This window comes from Echeneis naucrates, chromosome 20, assembly GCF_900963305.1.
Source record: "Echeneis naucrates chromosome 20, fEcheNa1.1, whole genome shotgun sequence".
Classification (NCBI taxonomy): Eukaryota; Metazoa; Chordata; class Actinopteri; order Carangiformes; family Echeneidae; genus Echeneis; species Echeneis naucrates.
In genome coordinates this window covers 3,492,824-3,516,286 of record NC_042530.1, presented here as the reverse complement: position 1 = coordinate 3,516,286, position 23,463 = coordinate 3,492,824, and the positions used below count along the sequence as shown (strand labels likewise).

At 40.2% G+C, this 23,463-nt stretch overlaps 4 protein-coding genes across 24 annotated transcripts in view; 2 read left to right on the top strand and 2 right to left on the bottom strand.

Moving 5' to 3' along the window:
• Nucleotides 1–237: 237 nt before the first annotated feature.
• On the bottom strand, nucleotides 238–7,201 carry LOC115060936 (ATP-dependent zinc metalloprotease YME1L1). 3 transcript variants are annotated; one of them, XM_029529095.1, is made up of 18 exons: nucleotides 6,994–7,201; nucleotides 6,319–6,431; nucleotides 5,826–5,994; nucleotides 5,552–5,653; nucleotides 5,335–5,444; nucleotides 5,092–5,242; nucleotides 4,823–4,906; nucleotides 4,176–4,349; nucleotides 3,882–4,034; nucleotides 3,666–3,798; nucleotides 3,498–3,560; nucleotides 2,791–2,903; nucleotides 2,355–2,510; nucleotides 2,047–2,198; nucleotides 1,828–1,954; nucleotides 1,579–1,652; nucleotides 1,339–1,425; nucleotides 238–1,243 (listed from the first exon to the last, which is right to left on the bottom strand). In XM_029529095.1, exons 1-18 carry the CDS (start codon nucleotides 7,034–7,036, stop codon nucleotides 1,103–1,105), a joined length of 2,145 nt encoding a protein of 714 aa, XP_029384955.1. In that variant the 5' UTR covers nucleotides 7,037–7,201; the 3' UTR covers nucleotides 238–1,102. The 3 variants fall into 3 exon arrangements, with proteins under 3 accessions (XP_029384955.1, XP_029384953.1, XP_029384954.1); XM_029529093.1 differs by having other exon boundaries at nucleotides 4,799–4,906; nucleotides 6,319–6,438; nucleotides 7,001–7,201; XM_029529094.1 differs by having other exon boundaries at nucleotides 6,319–6,438; nucleotides 7,001–7,201.
• Nucleotides 7,202–7,690: 489 nt separating this feature from the next.
• mastl (microtubule associated serine/threonine kinase-like) lies at nucleotides 7,691–13,779 on the top strand. Its single transcript, XM_029529300.1, has 12 exons — nucleotides 7,691–7,920; nucleotides 8,000–8,137; nucleotides 8,239–8,378; nucleotides 8,471–8,559; nucleotides 8,644–8,750; nucleotides 8,834–8,993; nucleotides 9,124–9,272; nucleotides 9,419–10,495; nucleotides 10,833–10,974; nucleotides 12,104–12,217; nucleotides 12,319–12,420; nucleotides 12,913–13,779. Exons 1-12 carry the CDS (start codon nucleotides 7,750–7,752, stop codon nucleotides 13,068–13,070), a joined length of 2,547 nt encoding a protein of 848 aa, XP_029385160.1. The 5' UTR covers nucleotides 7,691–7,749; the 3' UTR covers nucleotides 13,071–13,779.
• A 288-nt stretch (nucleotides 13,780–14,067) lies between these two features.
• On the bottom strand, nucleotides 14,068–22,741 carry acbd5a (acyl-CoA binding domain containing 5a). Of its 4 annotated transcripts, none has more exons than XM_029529355.1 (13): nucleotides 22,722–22,741; nucleotides 19,757–19,883; nucleotides 19,427–19,547; nucleotides 18,659–18,731; nucleotides 18,455–18,572; nucleotides 17,756–17,971; nucleotides 17,445–17,639; nucleotides 16,955–17,049; nucleotides 16,652–16,868; nucleotides 16,352–16,554; nucleotides 15,810–15,863; nucleotides 15,523–15,632; nucleotides 14,068–15,426 (listed from the first exon to the last, which is right to left on the bottom strand). In XM_029529355.1, the coding sequence occupies exons 2-13, from the start codon at nucleotides 19,851–19,853 to the stop codon at nucleotides 15,414–15,416; spliced, it is 1,512 nt and encodes a 503-aa protein (XP_029385215.1). In that variant the 5' UTR covers nucleotides 19,854–19,883; nucleotides 22,722–22,741; the 3' UTR covers nucleotides 14,068–15,413. The 4 variants fall into 4 exon arrangements, with proteins under 4 accessions (XP_029385215.1, XP_029385213.1, XP_029385214.1 ...); XM_029529353.1 differs by lacking the exon at nucleotides 22,722–22,741 and adding an exon at nucleotides 20,173–20,229; XM_029529354.1 differs by lacking the exon at nucleotides 22,722–22,741 and adding an exon at nucleotides 20,173–20,229 and having other exon boundaries at nucleotides 16,658–16,868.
• Nucleotides 21,123–23,463, top strand: part of abi1a (abl-interactor 1a) — a 41,542-nt gene continuing 39,201 nt past the window's right edge. For 7 of the 16 annotated variants that reach the window (XM_029529352.1, XM_029529347.1, XM_029529341.1 and 4 more), the window contains exon 1: nucleotides 21,125–21,341. In XM_029529352.1, the coding sequence (XP_029385212.1) occupies nucleotides 21,225–21,341 (117 nt within the window). In that variant the 5' untranslated portion in view covers nucleotides 21,125–21,224. Of the gene's footprint in view, nucleotides 21,342–23,463 lie in introns of all 16 variants that reach the window. The other 9 variants (XM_029529348.1, XM_029529342.1, XM_029529343.1 and 6 more) reach the window with 4 other exon arrangements.

Here is a 23,463-nt window from a genome sequence, read left to right as displayed (position 1 = left end):
CATGTCTTGCAGCACATTGTATTGCTTTAGTGACCATTGCAGAGGTTTTACTCTGCCTGCTCTCATCAGATTCATTGATTTATTCTGGAGCAGCTGCTGAAGAGCCAGGTATTCACTTCATCACAAAAACAAATATAATGCTTGTGTATTATTGACCCTTAAAATTCTTTTGTTTATCTCTGATCTGTCAATGAATGTACACTAACTGTATTTTCAAATCAAGCATTATTGAACTAATGCACAGCACATATTGATGAGGAAGGAAGTAACCTTTATTTGAGCTTCAGGAAGGCCTTTGTCTAAAGAAACAAAAGCACAAAGCCAATCCTTTTACAGCATATACAAATCTCCCCAGTCATCCTTTCCAGGTGAGCTTAAACTAGGACACTAATTTCAGAGAGAGGAAGCATCTTTGGGCACTTAAATAAATAAGAACATAGATAGCATAATGTAAATGTAACCGAAGTTCATCATTTAGAGAGGGAAAAAAAAAACCCTCTAATATGAAATGTTTCACAATTAAAAGCATTTTCACCTGCATCTTGCTACAGCCAGAAGGTACATTCTAAATTGAGGTACTTTAAGGTCCTATGGTGTTCATTGTTTTGTACACATTTAAAGTCAAGCATAGAGACATCAATGTAATCTTTAATCCAGATTAACAATGTTAAATATTGCACCCAGTCGATTTGAGTTCAAAACTGGTTTTGATATCAAATATGACTCTGATGCATAAAACTACTTCAGAAGCCATTTGTCTAGAAAGTACGACAACATGCCCAAACCTTAACAAAACCTCAGATATGGTTGTGAATTGTAGCCAACAAGCTTGTGGAGAGCACCTATTTATTTTTATCCAATTTAACTGTGACATAGTTTCAAATTGATGTGGAACTGAAAGTCTCTTTTTGAAAGAAAAGTAAAATGACACTTAATGAGATAAAAATTAATGGGGTGAAACAATAATTTCTAGATCATCTTCACATTGATAATATGAGGGATACACAACAAAGGAAATACAAGGCCTCCAAAAGGCCTGCGCAGAATTGCACAGATTCATATATATACAGGTTACAAATGTCTAAAATGTCTGTTGAGGTATCTAGTGGTCCAGTGATTTTCCCTCCAGCACCATCTGGATCTCTTTGGCATCCAGAGTTTCATATCGTAGCAGGGCATCAGCGAGCTTCTTGTGCTCCTTACTGTAGGTCTTGAGGATGTTTTTAGCACGATCATATGAATCCTGGATGGAGGAGAAAGATTGGTGAGACAGATAGTCATACAAAAATATCAGTACTTAGATATCTGCAAATGTGAGAGCACTGAGAGGGAATCCACCTTCAGTAAAACTCTGACTTCCTGTTCAATGGCTGCTTGTGTTTCAGGGCTCTGCTTGGTTACGTCGCCATAGGTCATGACGCCAAGCTGCAGTAAAAACACAAAATTACATCTTTGAGCATTGAACATCATGAGAACTTCAAATAAAGGTAAAGTTAAAGATACATTAATACATGATCTGTCTTCTCTATAAATGGAAAGGACCAAAACAGTAATCAGTCACAAAAATTCAAACTTTACCTTGTCACTCATGCCAAACCTGGTCACCATCATTTTTGCGATTTTGGTTGCCCCATCAAAGTCGCTGGATGCTCCTAAAATAAACAGAAGGTTGAAATAACAATTGTTTTAAACAAGAGAGACAGACATTATTCAATATGCGCTATTAAATTTGAATCTTTGCTGTCTATTGACTGAGAGGAAGAACTGGTTATGCACCAGTACCACAACAAGATACATCAACTAAATCAAATCCTCTTAATGTCCCACCAGTGGTGATGTAGTCGTCGCCAAAGATTAGCTCCTCTGCTACTCGACCGCCCATGCTGACGTCCATCTGAGCCAGGAGTTGGGCTCTAGTTTCACTCCAGCGGTCATTTTCTGGAAGCATGGAAACCTGGAGGACAGAGAAACAGTGAGCGCTTGTTTTAAAAAGTACTGGACCAGGATGAATGTAAATGTTGAGAAGTGACAGAACAAAATGCTCACGTGGCCAAGAGTTGGTCCCCGAGGCATGATGGTGGCCTTATTGATGGGCATCGCGTCTTTGGTGTAATAGGCAACGATGGCGTGGCCGGACTCATGGTAAGCAGTGATTGTCTTGTTCTTTTTGTCGATTTCAACGCTCCTCCTCTCAGGACCTGGTATGAAAAAGACACAATAAGAGGATAGTAACTGACTGAATGACTGAGATAGATGCTTTAAAACAGTCAGCTCTCAGAGTTTATTCAGGTACTCTGTATCAGGTGACGTCGTGCACGGGCTGGGAAGCAGATCCGTACACGGTGTGCACTCACCCATGAGGATCTTGTCTTTAGCAAACTCCAGGTCTTTCATTGTGACCATCTCCTTCCCATCCACAGCTGCCTTCAGAGCTGCCTGGTTGACCAGGTTCTCGAGCTCTGCACCAGAAAATCCCACTGTGCCCCGGGCAATGATCTCCGCCTCCACGGCTGTAAACACACACAAGTGAGAATACCTTCTTTCACAGCTCAAAAGACAAAGACGTCCTTTATAGAAGCGGCAGTACAAGAAGAGTATTATCTCAGCTTTATGTCTTTGAATACTTAAATAAGGGGAGAAGACCTGTTTCTCACAAATTGGTGATTAGAAACTAAGTGAAATGTTAATAAAAATATAAGAGTGAAAATCAGAGCAGCAGGAATCACAGCCTGAAAAATCTCCTTTTTTAACACTTGTTACAAATATCTATTTTCTAATGCTGAGACCTACCAGGGTCCACTTTAATCTTGGAGAGGTACCAGTCAAGGATTTCAGTGCGTCCTTTCACATCTGGGCGAGGCACTGTCACCTGCATGTCAAACCTGCCAGGCCTCACCAGAGCACTGAAAAGGGATACCGACGTTGTAATGGTGAAGACCCAGAGGAAAAGGAATAAGTGCTGTCATTGTGTTAAATGTCCAACACAAAGGTTAGTGAAAGTACTGTGATGACATTTATATTATTTGTAACTCTAACTCATATTCTGATATTATAAAAGGAGCAACTTTGATTTAATTATTGTAGTCATAAGACATCTTTGAAAATGAAATGCCTTCTATTCACTGTCAGTCCAAAACTAGTAAAACTGTGAGCAAAGTTTGGATGTAGTCAAACAGTTTCCTTTGATAATGACTGTGCAAAATGACTACAGCTGAACAGGTCTGCAGTAAATTCATTTTCTTCTGTTTGTGTTTTGTGTGAATGAAAATATTTGAGTGAGGAAGTGATACACTGAAACTAGAAAATGGGTTAAAGTGTGAAACCAGCATAGTTTTGTAGCTATTCACTGTATGCACACTCTGTACAGGTTGACCTTATTCCATTTGACTTGACGCAAATTATCGGCAGCATAAATGTTATTCAACAGTTAGTTCTATTTAAATGGGCAAATGAAAACATGAATAAAATTACATTTCTTAATTTGAAGTGAAACTTACTTATCCAGAGCCTCAGCAAAGTTTGTAGCACCAATGACAATGACTCCTTCATTTGGTTTAAACCTGGAAAAATACCAAAACACTGAGAATGAGAAAATCAAAGTTCTCAACTGCATTACTTTTTTTCCAGCTTGTGCAATTTAAAAATGTGAGTGGAATAAAACTGACCCGTCCATTTCAGCCAGCAGCTGGTTAATGGTTTGTCTAGAGTAAGGATGCATAGGAGACTCAATCCTTTTCCCTCCAACACTGTCCAGTTCATCGATGAAGATGACACAAGGAGCGTTGGCTTTTGCCTCCTCTATAACCAACAATAGGAGAGATTGTAATTGTGTGACTACATCGCTAACTGGTCCCTCAGACTCTGACACCGAGCAAACTTACTGAAAAGGTTCCTTATGCGACCTGCGCCGACACCCACAAACATCTCATCAAACTCTGATCCAGAGGCGTAGTAGAAAGGAACATCAGCCTCTCCGGCTACGGCTCGTGCTAACAAAGTCTTTCCTGTGCCTGGAGGTCCAACAAGGAGGATCCCTGGCAGGGTGACAGAGGAAGCAAATTACAATTAAATTAAACGTAAAGGAAAATGTTGTTTGCCAAATTAGTACAGAAGGCTAATATCCTGGGTACTAAAATCAGAGGAAAGTGGAACATGTGGCAAAAGCTCAACACTACCTTTAGGCAACTTTCCACCCAAAACAGTAAACTTCTGTGGGTTCTTGAGAAACTCAACAACGTCTTGCAATTCATTCTTTGCCTCCTCCACTCCTTTGACATGCTCAAATGTCACATTCTTCATCTGGATGGGGTCGACTGCAGAGTCGAGGCCAGATGTGGTCCGGAATCTCACTGTGAAATCCACAAACAGCTGGGTCAGCACAGTGGGACCAGAAACACTTCTTTGCAGTTGTCTAACTACGAAAAACAATGCTTATGCTCACTGCGGTGCATGAGTAAATATGATCATCCATATATAAGGTGAATTTCCACATTTATTTATTAATTCGAGCTATTTGAATACTTCCAGTAAACTGACAGGAGAAGATACATAGATGATTCAGATATTTCATTATTAGTTCCCCGGCATATCCAGTACATGCATGCCACTGGAGAAGTATCCTGGATTATTGACCTTACGGCATCTATATCATAAGCATACTGGATCAAATATCTAAGCTAAGATTAAAACACTAACTTTGTTGGAAAAGCTTGGAGACACTAACAAGCCTCTGTTTTGGTGTGCATGCGGGGTTTTGAGTTGTTTGCAAGCACAGGAAAGAATTAAAACTGAAACAAACCAGCATCAGAAAAGGAGCCTTTACCCGAGAGAAATGGGGTTCTTGACAGACCATAAATACCAATAAGTAGGAGGACCAAAAGGATCAACCTGGTTCTCCTCAGCGAATCTGTCAAAACAGGGGAGAGAGAAAGGTTTGTGAATCCTATCCCTCAGGTTCAGCTCAGCACTGCCACCTGAAGAAAATCTGGTGGAACTGTTACACTGAATATCAAGCAGTTTCCCGCCCCACCCACATCAGGTTTCTTTTCTGTCTCAGTGATAGATGTAGCACCTGGTGAGTGAGCCACATACCTTGTGTTCTCTGTGTAAAGGCCTGGGACCTCATGAACCCCTCAGTGAAACCTGTCTTGAAGGCCTCCTGCTGGTTTTCTGGAAGGTTCTTTTGTTTTATTACTTGGTCCAGTGACTGCACCTCTGGTCCCTTCTCCTTCATGAGCAATCCCTGTGAGAGAAATGGAGAGAGAAGTTTCACTCAGCCAAAAGATTAGCAAGATGTCAAAAATTACACAGAATACTCTCCAGTCATGTCCTGACCTTCATAAAGGCTGGTGTGTAGGTTTCAGACTCCACTGGACCATCATAACCAGACTCCTTTCGTCTAGTCCTTGATCTAAGTGTCTTGAAACCCCGGCTTTGGACCCATACTAAATAGGGATATACATGGAAAATGCAAAACATTAAATACTACATTAAATAACAAGCCCTTTGTAATGCTGATGCAGCTGATTATGAGTCAAAATAAATGTCTTACCAGGTGAGAATTGCAGCTGTGAGCAGACATCTTTTAGAGGGCTGTGGTATTGTCTGTGGTGTATCAGAGAACCAAAAACACCCAACCGTCTGTGTGAAAACCCTGAAGAACAAAATGTTTCATGCTTTACATAACATAGCACTGTACACTTCTGCACTGGGCAACATTTGTTTTCTGAAATAACAGAACAAGCAGCTGTTAAATGGATAAGCAATTTTTTTTTTTTTTTTTTTTTAAATGGAACATTAAAACATGGATATCCTGAGCTGCTCACCATGCTTGTTATGAAAGAAGCTGTCTGAGGAAATGTGGCTCATCTTCCATATTGAAGGAACAGCAGGAGGTTCCTCTGGTCCTGGTATAGGCAGTAACCTGCTGACCAGCTCATCCAGCTGACTTGCCCTGATGTCAGACAGGCCAAGGTCCCTCAGGCTCACGGTGGGCTTTGAAAGACAAAAAATTTGGAATTCATACCATATTCTCACGTCTGTTTTCGGACACATAATAACACTAATAACACTAACACTATGTTGAGCTGCTTGTTTTAACATCATACTGATATACAGGTTGACAATAACAACAATTACTGCTATGGCTGAAAAATAATTTATCGGTGACTGTAAAATTAAACAATTAAAGCACAGCATTTACGTGTTTATTGCTGTGATCAGAATTCCTTCTACTCACAATATTTATTTTCTGGATAAATGATGTTATGATCATAACTGCCAACACGGGATCAATCCAGCGTGCTGTGTGAATCTCACCTCTTTGAGATATGAACTGTGCTCTACAGTGAAGTCTTTGTGCAGGGTCTGGACTGAAGCTGTGGCTGAGTTCTTCAGAGAGTGGAGGGCATTGATGAGCTGGCTGACGGGCACTATCATCTGGAGGAGGGTTGGGGTGGGGGGGCACATAACAGGGAAATATGGGAAAGCACACATTGATCACACATGGTGGGATATAACATGAAGTTCACCCCTGATAAAACAGGGTCAAGTGACGGGACTGTTATGTCAGTGTTATTTAGGCTGACATTGCACTGCTCTCTGTTACAGTTTGGCCCACACACGTCAAACGAGTGCGACTTATGTAACCTTAACTTGTAAGATTCATTTTACCCCATCGTGTTAGGTTATATCCACCTCTGATGTGGTACAGTTTAGGATTATATTATGTTAAAACCACACCGACCTCCACCTTGACCAAACATTCATGTTGTATGCTCAGTGTAGACCTGTTAACGCTAGCATTAGCCGAGCTACATTGTCATTGACCGATATAAATAGATGACAAAAAAGCGACGACATACAGACTCTCTTACTGTCATTGTGATTGTTATAACAGCCAAGTGATGATGCCGGTAAAAGCAAGATATAAATAAGTTGTCAAAAGACGTAGCTTTAGCTTTAGCTAGCTAAGTCCAAAAGTGCTTTCCGGACGGCTTACCTGCTGCGGCTGAAACGATGTCGAAAGCGAAAACATCTTTACCGAATGATAAACTAAAAATTAAGCTCTGGAGGGTGGACGTTTGAGGACAGACCCTCTTTATAATGTTGGTGACCGAGTCCTCCCGGCTGATGTGTCCTTTTATTCTCCCAGTTACACAACTTTCAGCTGCTTAGCTAACAACAGCAAATGGATTCTCCGGCGTCCGAGGTCAAATGGACTACAAAATGACGTAGGAAGGGTTCCAGTCTGTGTCATTACATCACCCATGGAAGTGAAATCGCATGAAAAAACATTGCTGTTAAAATTATTGCACTGGATTTGACAGGTAACGATAAAATTATAACTTATATGCTCCCATAAAGTGTATTTACTGCGAACACATTTCTGTTATTACACAATTTAATTATTTACGTCCCATGCGTGAGCCGTATTGCCTGACTAAAAATAAAATAAATAAAATTAACACTTTTTGGAAATATTGTTGTATTTTTTGAAATATCTAATTTTATTTTTGTATTTATGGGGAAAAAAATCATCAAAATGTTTGTAATCACAGTAGACAATAAAAGCACGTCGCAGTTTTAGCACAGGCAGTTAGTTGAACACTAGAGGACCCCGCAGGAAAGAGGAGCGGAATTCAAATTTTCAAAACAAACCAGAGATTGTTGTTCTGTCATGTAAGTGTTTACTCTGAGCTGGCTAGCCTCAATAGACACCGCCCTTGATCCTCATTTAAGACGAGTTTAATGATGGACGTCGATGAAAAGCACGACTCCGACAGAAATGAGAAAACCATCGATGTTCCCAAGCCGCCTCCGATCGAGGATTTCGTGGTTTTGAAGCCCATCAGCCGCGGCGCCTTCGGCAAGGTCTACCTTGCACGGAAGAAGAGCAATGCTCGGTTATACGCCATTAAGGTCCGTCCTTGGCAACTCTGAAGCTTCATTAAAAAGCTTAATTATTATCAGATTAACTCTAACGCCCGTTTTTTTTCAGATGATGAAGAAAGCAGACATGGTTGATAAAAACATGACGGGGCAAATGAAGGCGGAGAGAGATGCACTCGCTCTGAGCAAAAGTCCCTTCGTGGTTCACCTGTTTTATTCCCTTCAGACAGCCACCAAGATCTATCTGGTAAGAGCCAACAGCCTAAAATATATATATATATTGCACACCAAACGCATTTGCAGTAAAGTTATTATTGGTACAGCTGACATTAACTCTTCTGCTTTCAGGTAATGGAATACCTCATTGGTGGGGATGTCAAATCTCTGCTCCACATTTATGGATATTTTGACCAAGATATGGCTGTTAAATATATATCAGAGGTTGCTCTGGCTTTGGACTACCTTCACCGTCATGGCATAATCCACAGGTACTTTGATATTATACACAATATGTCTAAGCCTTGTTAAATGTGTATAACACAAAGTGATTCAAGACTTAATTCATATATACGTTGTTTAGGGACTTGAAGCCAGACAACATGCTTATATCCAATGAAGGTCACATCAAGCTGACAGACTTTGGGCTCTCTAAAGTCAAACTTGACAGAGGTATGGAGTCCCACCACCTACACATTTGATTAATCTGTGATCACAACTACAATATTAATTTTGTCTGTGTGCTTTTAATGTCAGAGCTGAGTCTTATGGATATCCTAAACACCCCATCCTTGGCTAAACCAAAGAAAGATTATTTCCGCACACCAGGTCAAGTCCTCTCTTTAATCAGCTCCTTAGGATTTGTAAGTACATTTCTCTTTTTCAATGAGGCGCTTTCCAATTCGAATGCATCTCACAAGACTTTCATTTACTTATTCACACACAGAATACACCCGCAGGGGAAGGCAAGCGTCATTACAGTGCATCTGCTGTGTCCAGTCCCATGTCCTGTGGCAAAATAAAACCGAAGAATAACTCTCTTGGTTCTCCAGTGGTGAAGAAAAAAGATCAGCTCTGTTCTCCGGCTCGCTACCCTTGGAAATTAGGTATTTGGTAGTAGTTTTTTTCCCCCCTCATTGCTTAATCCTTTGGACTGGGCAGTATTTATAACAATGCCTTAAAGCCATATGTCTTATCTCTTTTTTTTTTTTTTTTTTTTTTTTTTTGTCTACATAGGACCCAACAACCGTGTGTTCAGTCCTCACAACCTGGCTAAAAATCTGACCTCCACACTGCTGGAGACCAGAAAGAGATTTGAGACAATGAGCGCAGGCAGCACAACAGACACGGAGGGTAACATCAGTCCATTGTGGGAGTGTGAGGAGGTCAGTGATTGTGAACTTTTAATCTTGTAACAACATCTTGTAATGTTGTAAAATTACCTCTCATGGCCAATTAAATGTTATTTTCTGATTAGTAGCAGTAGTTGTTGGAAAAAACAACTTAAGTTTTGTTTTGTTTTTTGTTTTAGAAAGAGAATGAACACACCAATGAAGAAACCATCACAAGGCTTTCTGAATCCAAACAGGACCTTGCGGCCACAAAATTGGACCCCTTAAGGCTCTCTGCTAACGCCAGCACCCATCGGGCCAACATGTCAAATCTTGAGCCACTTGCAGAGAAAAAGTCAGATACCAACAAACGTGAGCCTGTTACTGCCGCTCAGGAGGAAGATTGCATGTCAGTGACAGAGCACAGACAAATTGTTGCACCCCCATCTGTAAAGAGAACATTTTCAGAAGTAGAGAGGAGTCCAGAACCATTAGAAAAGCAAGCCAAGAAGAGGAACACAGAATACAGAAGATGCTATGAGATTCCAGAAGAGACAACAAGGTTTCATACTGGCATAACAGGAACGTTTTCTACTATTCAAATTGGAAACTTCATGGCCTCCACTGAGGGGATTGGCTCAGCTGAAGAGCGGGTTCCAAAGCGCTCCAGTCCTATAGCTGTGGCCAAAACCCTCTTTTGTGAACTGGAGGAGCCAACAGAGGATGTGTTTGAGGATGGAGTGAAAGACCTGTCGCAATCAAGTTTCACATCACCATTTGCTGGCAACAGTGGCATTTGCAGAAGTTTGAGTCTGGACTCTGACGGGTCTATGCATGAAACATCTCTCACTATGGAGAGCCGCTCATATCATGAACGGAACAAGTATCCCAAAAACACGAGTCCAGCGTCTACTGAAGAGCAAGAGGAAAATAAAGACACATCCATGAATGGTTCACTACCACAAACTCCCTCTGTTGTTCTTGCTGAGACACCCAACCTTAGTCATTTTAGCTGGAGGGCTGACACCTCTGTCAACCGACTTTCTGATCTGGGCTGCAGCTTGCCACAGTCTGCTTCGTTCCTCAAGCCGCGGAACGTTGTGGCTTTCCGTAGCTATTGTAGCTCCATTAACCGCTCCAACATGTCAGGGGTTTCACGCCTTAGCATGGGGTCCGTGGAGGCTATGGACATTTCTGCATCGGCCCTTTACCCCTCTGAGTCTGGTGCTGCAACACCAGTGCAGAAGAGACCCAGGTCTGCCACTTCTCTGTGTCAGGTAGGGAAACAGGCATAGTTTAAAATTTGCTCACTCAGTTATATCTCTTAATTGACAACTGTAGCTGCTCAAGCTACATAAATTAATTTAACACAATAACATTTCTCATTGTTTTTAAATCTAGAGTAAAGTCGAGTTTTTTCATTTTGCTTCTCAATGACAGTAAATTGAACGTTTTTCTAATATAGAATGGACAAAAACTGGCTATAGGAATTTGGGCTTTTCGCACTTGTGATCAGGGTTTTGCACATTTTTCTGCCATTTCACAAACTAAACAAATCATCAGATTGATCAGTGATTTATTTTCCCACATTTGCTTTGTGTTTCCTCGTATCAGACTCCTCAGCCCATGTCAACCTCCCAGACCCCTTTCAGGACTCCAAAGAGTGTCCGGAGGGGTGCGCTGCCGGTTGAAGGTGCACCTATTTTAGGAACTCCTGACTATTTAGCTCCAGAGCTTCTTTTAGGAAAGCCACATGGTAAGAAATGGAAATGACTGAAGGTTGTTTATAACACAAATAAATAAAAGTTTTAGTCAAACAGATAGTCCTGCATATCTCAATGATTGCTTGACGGTGTAGCCCTGGTGACAAGCATTCTCTTTTAGTTTCAGGAAGTATTCAATGTGGTAAGTTTATAACGATATTGCTGTTTCTGCAAGTGAGCTTGCATGTTTACCCAGCCTGCTAATGAGCTGATTTCCCCAGTGTCCCTATCCCGCTGTTTCTGTTTCTACACTTTGTGTTGGTGAACACACTGTGGGCCTGATCAGAGAGAAGGGGACCTGCATTTTAAATTTGGGATAACAAAGTCTGATAGAATAAGATCTTTTTCTAACATTCAGCTAACGCCATCGTTAACAGTTGGGGGATGAAATTTGATCAGGTTTACATGCTTTCAACTGGATGGGGTTTTCTGCTCTTAAAGTTTCCTTTAAAGAAGGTTTGGGCTGATTGTGGCACAGAGTCAGAACTGGCTATGACAGTAGATTTGTTTTTGACATTCAGACAAATGGCATCCAATAATAAGACATTGATTTAGCATGTTGTTATTCATTCAAACAGTCTTGCTGAGGACAGTATTGCCTGTCAGCTTGGAAGCATGATTGGTGCCATTTGTACTGATGAACAATCCGCCTGTGACATGAATGATGATGTGTGGCGCTGTTTATTTATTAGTCATCAAGTATTATTATTATTATTATTTTATTTTTTATTTTTTTACTTGACTCAATTCCTACAGAGAAGAAAAAATTGTCTCTTCAAAACAACAATACTGGACAGAAACACAAAGCTGCGTTTAATGACTTTTCATTGGATTTGCAAAATGACAGTATGACTGACAATGACAGGCTCTCTGCTGATTGTATCGTAAATGAAGTTTTGCTTGCTGTTGTAAATGTGCCCCATCAAATCAGAGTTTTGTTGTATAATCAGTGCTCAGCGTGTGAATGAAGTGTAAAGTTTATGTCCAAAAATCCAACCATGAACTAACTTCCCTGCTTCTGCCACTGCAGTACAATTAGTGCGCACCCTAACAGGAATGACAGAGATGTTGAATCAATCAGCTGTATGACAATGTGGCTTTTTCTTTGCCCCCGTCCTCCAGAGTGCATGGTGGATTGGTGGGCACTTGGCGTTTGTCTCTTCGAGTTCCTCACAGGCATACCGCCTTTCAATGACGAGACGCCTCAGCTGGTCTTCCAGAATATTCTCAACAGAGGTGGGTTTGGTTTTCTGCCATCACATACTCCTGAACAGTGTCTGATGAATCACAATAACAGACTTTTGTTGCTTCTTTCAACCACTTCATGAAAATGCTAGATATCCCGTGGCCAGAGGGAGAAGAGGAACTGTCAGAGTATTCCAGAAATGCCATTGAAATACTCCTGACAATGGACATGGCTAAACGGGCCGGCCTCAAAGGTGAGGGCCACTTCAGTCTATATATTATTCTTATTTCATTATTCAAACTGTACCCAGATTTACTTCAGTTTGTGAAGGTCCTTCAAATGTAGGAGAAAAACAGCCTGGTTTTCAAAATGAAATTCAATGTCACCTAGCTAGAAAGTAGGCTTAGATAGGCTTAGGCTTATATATATATATATATATATATATATATATATATATATATAATATCTTTCTTTTCTCTTAAAGGTTTGTGTGCATCAACAAACTGTTATATTAATAGTAAAAAAAAAATATATATATATATATATATTTGGCTTTTGATAAAGCCAAATATATTTATCAAGTGATAAATAGCTTATCATATATTTATGATAAGCTAATGGGTGATATTTTATAAAGTGCTTCTATTGTCAGTTGTGTCAAGACGTGTGTGAGAATCTGACTAAGAGACACAAAGAAAATGAAGTAGGATCTGACTTCTGGGAAAACCTTTTTCTCGCCTGCCAGAACTCAAGTGCCACCCCCTGTTTGAGGGCCTGGACTGGGACAACCTGCAGAACCAGCCGATGCCTTTCATCCCCCAGCCAGAAAATGAAACCGACACCTCATATTTTGAGGCAAGAAACAATGCTCAGCACATTGCCGTGTCTGGCTTCAGCTTGTAGAGTTGCTAATATTATAAAACGGGGCTTTTAAAAAAATTAATTGTCAACAAACTGTGTGTGTGTGTTGACGAAAAACTCTAAAAATCAGACCTATTATACAAATGAATTCACAATAATGATGTGAATTCTGGTTTGTTCAAGGCTGTAATATTTAAAAAGAAAAAAGAGATTTTATATTTGTGCAATCACTGGTCACCAGATAAAAGCTGAATCTGTTGACTGCTATTACAGTCAGTTACACATGATAAATACAGTTATGGCTCTTGAATTGGGTTTTTGTTTGCTGCTGTTCACCTTATAAAGGGCTTTGATTCTCATGTTGCTGTTATATTGATTCATGATTTCATGGCCCACCCTTCATTTTTGCTGCTCTGTGCATCTGTATTCCCCTGCTGACAGTAGACTGGGTGGATGGGCCGCCTGAGTTTCCTCAAGGGGTACAACAGTGTTAAAGAAAAACAGCGAATAATAATATATTTTATTTGTAAATCATGTTAATAACATTTAGTGTCATTTTAAGACATTTTGGTTTTTTGTAAATGTTTTTGCTGCTTTTATGGCACTTGTAATTTTGATGTGATATCATTGTTTACTGTCCATTTCCCACTCTACTGCTTTTTTAACATGTTCACTTAGCTCCTCACTACTTCATTGTGAAATTTTTATGTCGTTCATTTGAGGAAAAAAGGAAACTACAAATAAAATCTGTTTGTGACATGATGTACTTTGTGCCGTCTCCTGATAAGCAGCACAGTGAGAAAGCCAAAATTGAAATTTCAGCATTTTGCTGCAAACAGCTGGCCTGTCTTTGGATCGGGGAAGGGAATGTGTTTTGGACTGAGCGTGCTGTTTCTCCTTGTTTCTAGCTCTTTGTGTTGACTTCTTGTGGGGGATAATACCCAAACAAACATGGTAGTGTGCTCATCTTTTTATCTGATGCAGAAAGGAATTAGATAACCATATTCACCATGCCAGAAATTAAAAGTCAAATGCTTTATGAAAATTTTATTTTCGGCTTGGTGTTTGGAATACATGCAAACACCGCTCTATCCACAGGCAGAGAGGGTGAGAAAGCCTTAGAACATTTCAGTAGAAAGGTAGACTATTACTTCTTTATTAAAACATAATGACTCTGAAAAGATTGGTGCTATCGCAGATGCAAACCTTTGTAAATATGATATAGTCATCTGTATTAACAATAAATGGGAATGCAATTAAAATATTGCATTTCAATCTCTGAACTGTATAGCTATTGTATACAATTGGTAAAGCTCTCACTGCTTTACAAACTACTCATGATTACACTCAGATTTTTTTTTTGCCACAATATTCAAAACAAATGTATAACATCAACACATTTTAAATTATACAACAGAAAACATGATGGCGTAAACTACACAGACGGTGACATGTTACACAGTAATAATCAGATAGCCAAGTGAGAAACGCGTTAGATGGAGATTTTTAGCACATCGTGTGATTAATGTTAATTTGGTCCAGTACTATAACATCAATGCTACATGTGAATGTATTAAATTATAATGCCACCTATGAATGTACCTATAGATGTCGAGGCACTTTTTCTATTTGGAAATGATCAACTGAAGGATCAGTCGGATCAGATCACGTTGATGTAACGTACACACTGATATGCCAAAGACAGGTGATGACAACGTGCCTTAAACCTACAAACAACATTTTTCATTCACTTTAAACATAAACCTCACTTAAAACAGCAGAATTCTGGCCAGCAATGCCGCCTATGGAGCAATAAATATGAACTTATTCTCACAATTAAAGAGAATCTCACAAACCAATATATTACTACATTCAATCGTTCTTTCTAATCTACAGTTAGTACAACATTTTATGATAGCAGCATTGCCTGGGCGACTAATGAAAAAGAATTGTGACAATTTATAATCACGTTATGCTCAAAATCAAAAGAATCAGGCCCATTTTTTTGTGCAATAAAGCCTTACTTGTAGAAATAATTGAGAAGCTTCTGTGGTTGGTCTAGAAACACAATGCTAATATCTCACCTAAGTTTTTTTTCCTCTCAACTCAAACCATTTCTATACATAGAAGAAGATTCCAGTACAGTGGAGTCCATCCATACATTCATGTTTCCTTTTGAATCCACATCCGCAGCACAAGACTCTTATCTTGCTTTCAATCATTACTCTAGATGCTTTCTTCATAGTGCAAAAGCAAATTACTGGGCTGTGGGTTTAAGCAGGGGGGAGTTACAGCCATTAGCAACCCAACCACAGATATTTAGAGCAGCAGCCCCCCCCCCCCCCCCAAAATCTATGCCCAGGGGGTATTTCGATGGAGGCTGGTTCAGTTGATTCGTCTAAGAAAGGTGAAGAAAATCAAGGACTTAAATTGTGTATAGCCTGAAAAATGGTACATTTCATTGTTGCATTTTGAAGTTGCTGTTCAAGAATACCTTCTCCTCCTCTGCAGGAATAGGTGGATAAGCCACTGTGCCACAAATGGCCATATCACAGCGAAGGCCAAACTGGTTGGAGAAATGTCAAAAGGCCACCAGGATGGCTTCTGGGAAAAACATGAATAGTGACAACATTATTTTAAAATTTTGAAATTTGAATTGTGTTTAAATCGTTGCATTTTCTATTTATGATGACAAAATAGATCCAATACTTCAAATGAAAACAGTGCAAAACATGGACCTTCTACAAAGAGCAAGATCTGTTTAAAACCCTGAGAATTTACCCCAATCCTCCTCTTCTCTGATGCGTAAGTGGGAGACAGCGCCACTGATCTTGCCTGCAGAAAGAAAACATTCATGATCATATGCCAAAGATAAAATTTAACACCTGTAAGATATAAATGCCTCAGTGATAACCTGTAGCCATGGTGTTGTTTACGAAGCCAAAGTACAATCCCCTTATCTACTCTACTTAAAAGCCTCATCTACACACTACAATCCTGACTTTGCAGGATCAGTGTTTATTTTTTTTGCAGTGGTTACTGTCTGCAATGTTAAATTAGTTTAACATTTATTCTTGAACATGACCTTTGCAAGGAGTCAAGTTTTTAATCATGTGGCATTGACTTAAAAATTAAATTGTGACTTTGTTGCCATGGAATATTAAAATATTGAAGATGTAAATATTTACTTTTAGACATCAATTTCCTTAAGTAATTCACTTGGCAATGGAAGTTTGGTTAGGGTTTTTGTTTTGTTTCTTCAAGTGTTAACACTGAAATGTTGCATCTGACAAACAACAGCGTGAACATATTGTCTCTCTTACCTGACAAGCAGTCAAAGCCTCCAGGGTGTGCAGCCTCTGAAGGACGCTCTGCATGTCCTCCTGCAGCCTGGCCAATGCCACCACAATATGCTCATTTAGGCTCCCTCCGGTGGTTTCTGCTTCTCCCCAGTGGCCCCCACCTCCGTCTCCACCACCGTGCATTGGCACCAGAGCTCCAGAGCCATGGCCTATAGACCTGGAACCTGCCAAAGGATTTGTGATCCAAATATGTTCGTAATCAAGTAACTTACACGCGTTACCTAGATCAATACTATTAATTCCCCTTTAGAGTAAGCTTACCCTGACCTCTTCTGACCAAGGAGCTGTCCAGCATGTCTGGATTTGGATGTCTCTGTGACACTGACCCACTGGCCCCACCTGTCTCTCCATCTTCTCCTCCACATCTAATGACATTTGGCAGACCTTGAACACCGTCCTGGATATCCTGTGCAGCCTTAAAGGGCACGTGGTTCTCTTCTTCATTTATATCATCCAGAGAATGATTATGCTCTGCGCTCTGGAGAAGATGCATATTAAAAAGAATTAGCAGTGACTGATGGAGCCTGAAGCCCATTTGTGTGTTTTTCTCTAGTTGTTACTTGCCTCTTCCTGGCCAAACTGGTCCACAGAGTCACAATAGACTTCACTGTCAGAGTCACTGGCCAGGTGGTTGGGACCAGACACATTGGCACTGGGATCTGAGAGCAGCACAAGAGGCACAGAAAGAGGACAAAACAACTCAGATTCTCCCAGCATTGTAAAAGAAAACAAGCTGCACTGTAATTGACTGAGTGAGAGACAGAAAGACGGCGTTCACTTAATGGGGCTTTGTGCTCCATTTCAGCAGAGACATTAATTTACTCCATTAAAACTGTCCTAGGAGCAGCTGATGTGTAAAATGTACAAAAGATTTGCCGTCTGCTGAGTTCTTACAGCTCTGGCAATGAAGCTTAGCAGATTATCTGATCACATGGTATGCTGATACACAACCACAGGCAGTAACAAGAAGTGGGCGAGGAGAGATCTCAGTAACCACGTTGAAATGTTTAATGGACATGAATCCAAACAGAAAGGAACACAACATTTAATTCACCTGTGTGGTGACCATTGAGCACAGGCTCGTTGGCTGAATCTTCCAGGGAGTCATCACTGTTCAGAGCATCCCTGGAATGACTGCCATTGGATGCCATATGGATGACCCCATTGGCCATTTTTCCATTTATCTGGGGCACTTTGTGTCTCCTGGCTGCACTCTTCTTCTTTGGCTGTGAAGCTGACGAATTTTTGTCTGAATTCATCAGCAAGCCCACCCAAAAGAGGAAAAGAGAGGGGGGGTCTAAATTTCACTCTTGGCTCTCATATACACTTCAAAATTAGGCTGTTTATTGTTCGGAGCTGTATTACCTTTTTTGGCCTCCATCATTGCTACTTCTTTCTCTTCCTCGTCCTCCTCTTCGTCATCCTCATCCTCTTCTTCTGTTTCTTCCCCCAGCCTTTCCTTCACTGCCTTTGGTTTGAGCCTGGCAGGCTGAGTCTCCAGAGTCCCATTCATTTCCATGGTTCTGACAATGCTTTTTGTGAAACTCTTCGATGGCACTGAATTCAGCATTGTACCGAACCCTGTTCATCAAAATGAAAACTTACTTTAAGGATATCAGCGCTTTATCTAGCTCTCATAACGATGAAATCCCCAAAACCCTGTCAGGGTTTACATAAGGAGCTCCTTGTAGTTTTAAACCTTTGTGTTTAAAATGTTTGAAAAAGATTTGAAAAAAAAATCTCTAAAAGTATAAATTTCTGACAGCAAAAGAATCTTTAAATGTGCTGATCCACTTGTTCTGTACAACTAGCTAAGCATGCGCAAAGACTACTAATAAGCACAAAAAGCATCTCAGCAACAACACAACATGAACAATAAACTAAGCTTCAACATATTCACAGTGATGTACTTGCCTTCCAGCTGCCTAGCAAACTGTGTCAAACGGGCTGAGCATATGACAAGAAGCAAATTATAAAAAGGTTAAGCTCAACGTGCTATTTTCTGACATCACAAACAGGCAACAGTGAAAGATGGAGCAGCTCCAGCCGGTCAGAGAATCCTACCTGTGCTGAGGTCCGATATCTGCGTGATCTTCTTCTTCTCATCAACCAGCTCGTAGAACGGGCCAAGAACATGCAAGAGCTCTTCGACCTCATCAGTCATGGGCATACCTTCCAGGATCTATGTACCCAAAGGAAAATTTTAGCATGTTAAGTAAAATTAATATCAACTACAAAAACAAGACACCTTAAGGAAAAAAAACACACCAGTTTCATTTCATCAACATAGGCTGCCATTGCTTCTTCTTTGGACATGTTTCCAAGAGAATCCCATGCATCCCTGGTAAATAAAAAGTAATAAAATACATTAGTATTTATTTTTTCACAGTGAAAATCAAAACTCTGGATCTGAACAGTCTTGTTTTGAATTGCCAATAAGGTCAGTGTGTTATCTGTCAGCTCCTGTTCTAAAAACAGGCTGAACCTTCCCTGTTCTTTAGTTTAAAAAAAAGAAAAAAAAAAAAGGGGTTGAAGTCCTCCTAAACAAAGTGCTTTTACAATTTAATGATTAAAGCACAAAATAATCGCCACACCAAGGCATGAGGAAAAACTGTCCAGCCCACTGGGTGAGAGGTCACATTCCAAGGCCAACTTCAGCAATCCTGTCTTAAGATAGATCACTTCAAGACTCTTTATGCTCCCTTTTGCACATGAAAATAGATTTATCAAACAATGTGACCATCAGTCACTACCCACATACTGTCATGCTCGCATGGAGGTGGAGCTAAAGGCAGTTTATTTTGTTTAGTCTTGCTTATGTCTTTTACCTTTTTTCACTGTGATATCAAAGTAGGCAAAAAGCAAAATGTTATGCAATGTGCAGAAGTCAAACACAGTTATCGATATCCACAATGAATAGGCAGTTTGATGCGACTTCTACATTTGATCCGGCCCCTGACAGAACGTTTCCTGTAATATTTGGTATTTAAAAAAAAATAATGTATTGATTGACTGTGCATTTCCTTTTATTAATACCATTTAGCTTTGCCAACCGCATCCCAGAAGCTGGGTCGGGGAATATTGCAGGCCCCCACAGTTGCTTGTTTATAGTAGCTGTAGAACTTGAGCATCATGTCATTGGATGGCTGAAAGGGACCTGAAAGACAGATAATCGAGTTGTAGACAGGAAAACAAACACAATTATTTTCTGCAGCACATTAATAACACATGAAGTTGCACACAGCTGAAAGGAGAGTGTCTGCACTGTCCACTGCAACTAAAGTGGATTAACCTCTTTAACCCAAGCTGTGGCCCTGCACCTGAGAAGGTAACGAACCCAGTCTGATGTGGTCAGCCTTCACTCACCATCCGGAGGTAAACTCTTGATCACCTTCACGGCGGCTTCGAACCTCAGCTGGGTCAGACGCCTGTCGTCCTCCGCTTTGACACTTTCTACCTCCATTGTGTCGCACGGTGACGGCCGAAACAAAACCTGGAGACAGATAATTAGTGACTGCTGTGGGGGCAAGACAAAGAAATACAACAAACGAGACCCCCAAAGCCGTCTATAGTAACACAAATCACCAGTTTAGCAGCAGCCTACGCGACTAGCTAAACTTGTATTTACATTAGCCTGTAGCGTATGGAGGGGCTTCGGTTACTAAAAATAAAAATAGGACACATGACACCGAAATGCGACGGAAGATCGAGTAGCGTCGACATTTTAGTCAAACACAGCCCGGACTTACAGACTGTGAGGGGAAAAAAGCTGGAAAACACACCGAAATATTCCGGCCTGTCAGAGGAAGACCCGACTTCAGCCCTCCGCCAGCCACCATGAACTGCGAAGTGCAAGCTGGGAGTTGTAGTTTTCTGTCTCCTACAAGCGCCACAATGCTCCTAGTTGACTACGGCGCATTAAGGAGATGTTGTTTCAAGTTTGGTGAAAGCGAAAAAGCGAGCAAACAAAATTAACTAATAACTGATGGAGAAGCGGAAAAGTATGAAGTGTTGCGTTGTAACATTTCGCTCTCATCGCGGATTCGAGGCTTACATCCTTTACAGCAACAGTTAATGGTAAAACTACATATCCCAGGATGCCCCTCGCCTGATCCATGTGTTTTTTTCCAGTCGAAAGAGTGATATGTCTTCGGAAAAGTAAATAAAGAAATCCCACTCTGCCTCAATTTCGGAGAGTCAATTGTAGTCTTCAAATCGAATAGCTAAATCAGTAGAAATTCAATCAGTTATTTTAAAAATAACAACAATAACAACAACACCAACAACAACAAAATAACAAACAAAAACATAAGTTGCTTTTCTTTATTGTGTGTATATGTTCTGTGAGATTAAGGAGTAAAAGTGAATATCTTAATTTGGGTGTCTATTAAAAACTTTGAGCGAGAGATATTTTTTTTCTTCACTATTAAATAAAATATTAATTTATAAGATATTATTGTATTTAAAATATCAGACAAAGCGTCAAAAAATATGAATTACAAAGTAAATTGAACTCAATGCAACCAGAAAGTCTGGGAAAGAGAATTAAAAAGGTAATTGAAATAGATAAAAAAAAAATGAACATTGATGAAAACAAATGAAAACGTAAATGGATTTGGGCCAGGTTATTTCCTCAGGAGTGACTCTGTCATCCTCAGACGATCTTCGGTTTGAGGCTACGCCAAAGTGAGGGGCAGGAATCCCACAATAGCAGGCAGAGGATTTTTATTTTTTTGATTTTTTTCTTGTAGGCAGATCTGGGGCTGGTGGCTTGTTTCAATCAAAGGGAAGGCAGAGGGAAAGGGAGGCTCTCTGCTCTGCCGAGAGATGTAAGATGGCAGAGCTGCAAATGTTGTTAGAGGAAGAGATTCCGGCCGGCAAAAGAGCGCTCGTAGAGAGTTACCAAAACCTGACCAGAGTAGCGGACTACTGCGAGAACAATTATGTCCAGGTAAGTGAAAGAAGAGGGGGGTTTATCTGTTTGGGACACAGCCTTTTGTCGCCAAAAAACAAAAAAAAAAAAAAAAAAACTAAACAAACAAACAAACAAACAAACAAAAAAGCTCGGGAATGAATGGCTGTTTGGGACAGGAAATGTGGATAGAGAAACTGGACTCCTGGGTTAGGAAATGATCTCTCTCCCCTCCGCCCAGACCGCTCCGAGCTGAAATAAATAGCAGTTTGCTGCCTTGGGACATCCTGCATGTTCACACCATTGATCACATTTATTCTGTTTACACAGAGGGTGTGTCTACTTTTGTGTGTGTGTGTGTGTTAAATTATTATACTGGGCTGCTTCAAAACTGCTGCTACTCTCACTGCTGATAGGGAGGCCTGTGTGAAAAGCCCCCCCCACCCCCCCCCAAAAAAAAAAAAATCCAAAAACTTGATTTTTTTTTTTTTTTTTTTTTAAATTTAGAAATATTAACAAGAAAGTTGCTGTTTCTTTGCTGCTGACTAACAATAAAATAAAGCACAACTGTAAGCCTGCATGAATATCACACTGAGATAGCAGTCCATTACATTCCCTATGGTCGTTAGACTCCCCATTTAATACCTCAAAACAGTTTCAGTGTCCTTTGGGATACTGCAGGAATATTACAGTGAGGTATAGTGGCTGTTATGGACTTGTAAGCACTCAGCAAATGCAATAATGTCAGTACATGACTTTTATTGTTGCACAGATTAAAAAAAAACAAAAACCCAACCCTTTAAACAATATAGTGCCACATTAAAATGTAATATATACACAAAGATCAGTAGGTTACTGCTTAATGGAGAGGCAGGCTCATTGAGAATTATTCAGCTGGGTTTGCAGGCTGTAAGAGACACGAGCAGAAATGTAAAGCCATTGGTAGTTAGTCAATAAAGGTTGGCGGTATTGATTTTTTTTTTTTTTTTTTCCTCCAGTCCTCAACTTCTTCATGGGAACAGAGCCTGCTTTAGTCTCTGCTGTCCAATAAAAGAGTACACATGTGTCCTTCACCCCGGCCGTCTTTCTCTTGAAGAATCATCTCAGTGGGCGTGAATTCATAGTAGTGAAATGGTTTTTTTTTGCAGTTCAAAGTTTGATTTCAGACGTTAAGTGTTGCTGCATAAAGAAAAGATTATCACAACACGACTTCGCTGCAGAGTCTTTAGACCACAGATGGTTTTGCTTTTGCGATATTAGTTCAATAACATTCATGGCTGGCCGCACCTTAAAACAAAACTCATAACCGTTTTTCTTTTCTTTTTCTTTTTTTTTTTTTGAGACAGAACTAATTGACAGACAAACAGTGGTAGTGAGAAAACGTCTTTCTTTTTTTTTAAAAGCAGGAAGTCAACCCACCGTATCAGCTACAGAGGGTGTGTCCATTCCAGCTGTACTCCTAAAGGACTCCCTGTAATTTAGTCCTCTTCCTTGTCCTCGGACGGTTTGGCACAGTGAGGCAGGGCTCTGCAGCTACAGCCCACACATGAACTACAGGAGATCTGCCATCTCACTATGATAGCAATAGTACTAGAAACCTGAATGGGAGGATTTCCTCGATACCGAGTGTGTTTAGTACAACCAGCTGTAACATGAGAAGTGATTTCCCGCAATGATCCCACAAATATAAAGACCTATACATGATCGCAGAAGCAATGCAGGGGCTTTTGTTCACTTTTAAATTATGGCCTTATTTGTCTACTAGTTGTTTATTCTTAGTCACATTTGGTTGGTTTGTTTCAATCTGAGAATTAGTTATTTTATAGGACCTTGTATCAGACAGAGTATCAGCACTGAAAGCTTTCACTGGACAGATGGCCATGTGTCAATGATAATTATTCTTTACTCAGTTCCTCATTTGGTTTCAGACATTTTACTATTCAGTGAAAGCTGTTTTGCATGCTTTTGGATGAAATGGCTTTTGAGAAACTACAACTAATTGATAACAAAAAGTTTTTTTTAGCTGTAAGATCAAAACGTCAGACATCTATTTCTCCAAGCAGAGACTGAGATCATTTCATTCCTCATAGCACAAGCTTGGCTATTTATATATGTTGTGCTGAAATTAATATTACATTCCCTCCTTTGGCCTTCACTATTG

Excerpts from the sequence above, each read along its gene's own strand:
- acbd5a (XM_029529353.1), bottom strand. The coding sequence starts at position 20,229 with ATGGTGGCTGGCGGAGGGCTGAAGTCGGGTCTTCCTCTGACAGGCCGG. Across the intron at positions 18,732-19,426 it reads GCGGTTGGCAAAGCTAAATG|GGATGCATGGGATTCTCTTG; the intron begins GTATTAATAAAA and ends TTTATTTACCAG. Across the intron at positions 16,555-16,651 it reads CTTGGTCAGAAGAGGTCAGG|GTTCCAGGTCTATAGGCCAT; the intron begins GTAAGCTTACTC and ends ATCCTTTGGCAG.
- LOC115060936 (XM_029529093.1), bottom strand. The coding sequence starts at position 7,036 with ATGTTTTCGCTTTCGACATCGTTTCAGCCGCAGCAG. Across the intron at positions 5,654-5,825 it reads CTTCTTTCATAACAAGCATG|GGTTTTCACACAGACGGTTG; the intron begins GTGAGCAGCTCA and ends TTTGTTCTTCAG. Across the intron at positions 4,907-5,091 it reads CTTTACACAGAGAACACAAG|ATTCGCTGAGGAGAACCAGG; the intron begins GTATGTGGCTCA and ends CTGTTTTGACAG.
- mastl (XM_029529300.1), top strand. The coding sequence starts at position 7,750 with ATGATGGACGTCGATGAAAAGCACGACTCCGACAGAAATGAGAAAACC. Across the intron at positions 8,138-8,238 it reads CAGCCACCAAGATCTATCTG|GTAATGGAATACCTCATTGG; the intron begins GTAAGAGCCAAC and ends TTCTGCTTTCAG. Across the intron at positions 12,218-12,318 it reads CCAGAATATTCTCAACAGAG|ATATCCCGTGGCCAGAGGGA; the intron begins GTGGGTTTGGTT and ends TGAAAATGCTAG.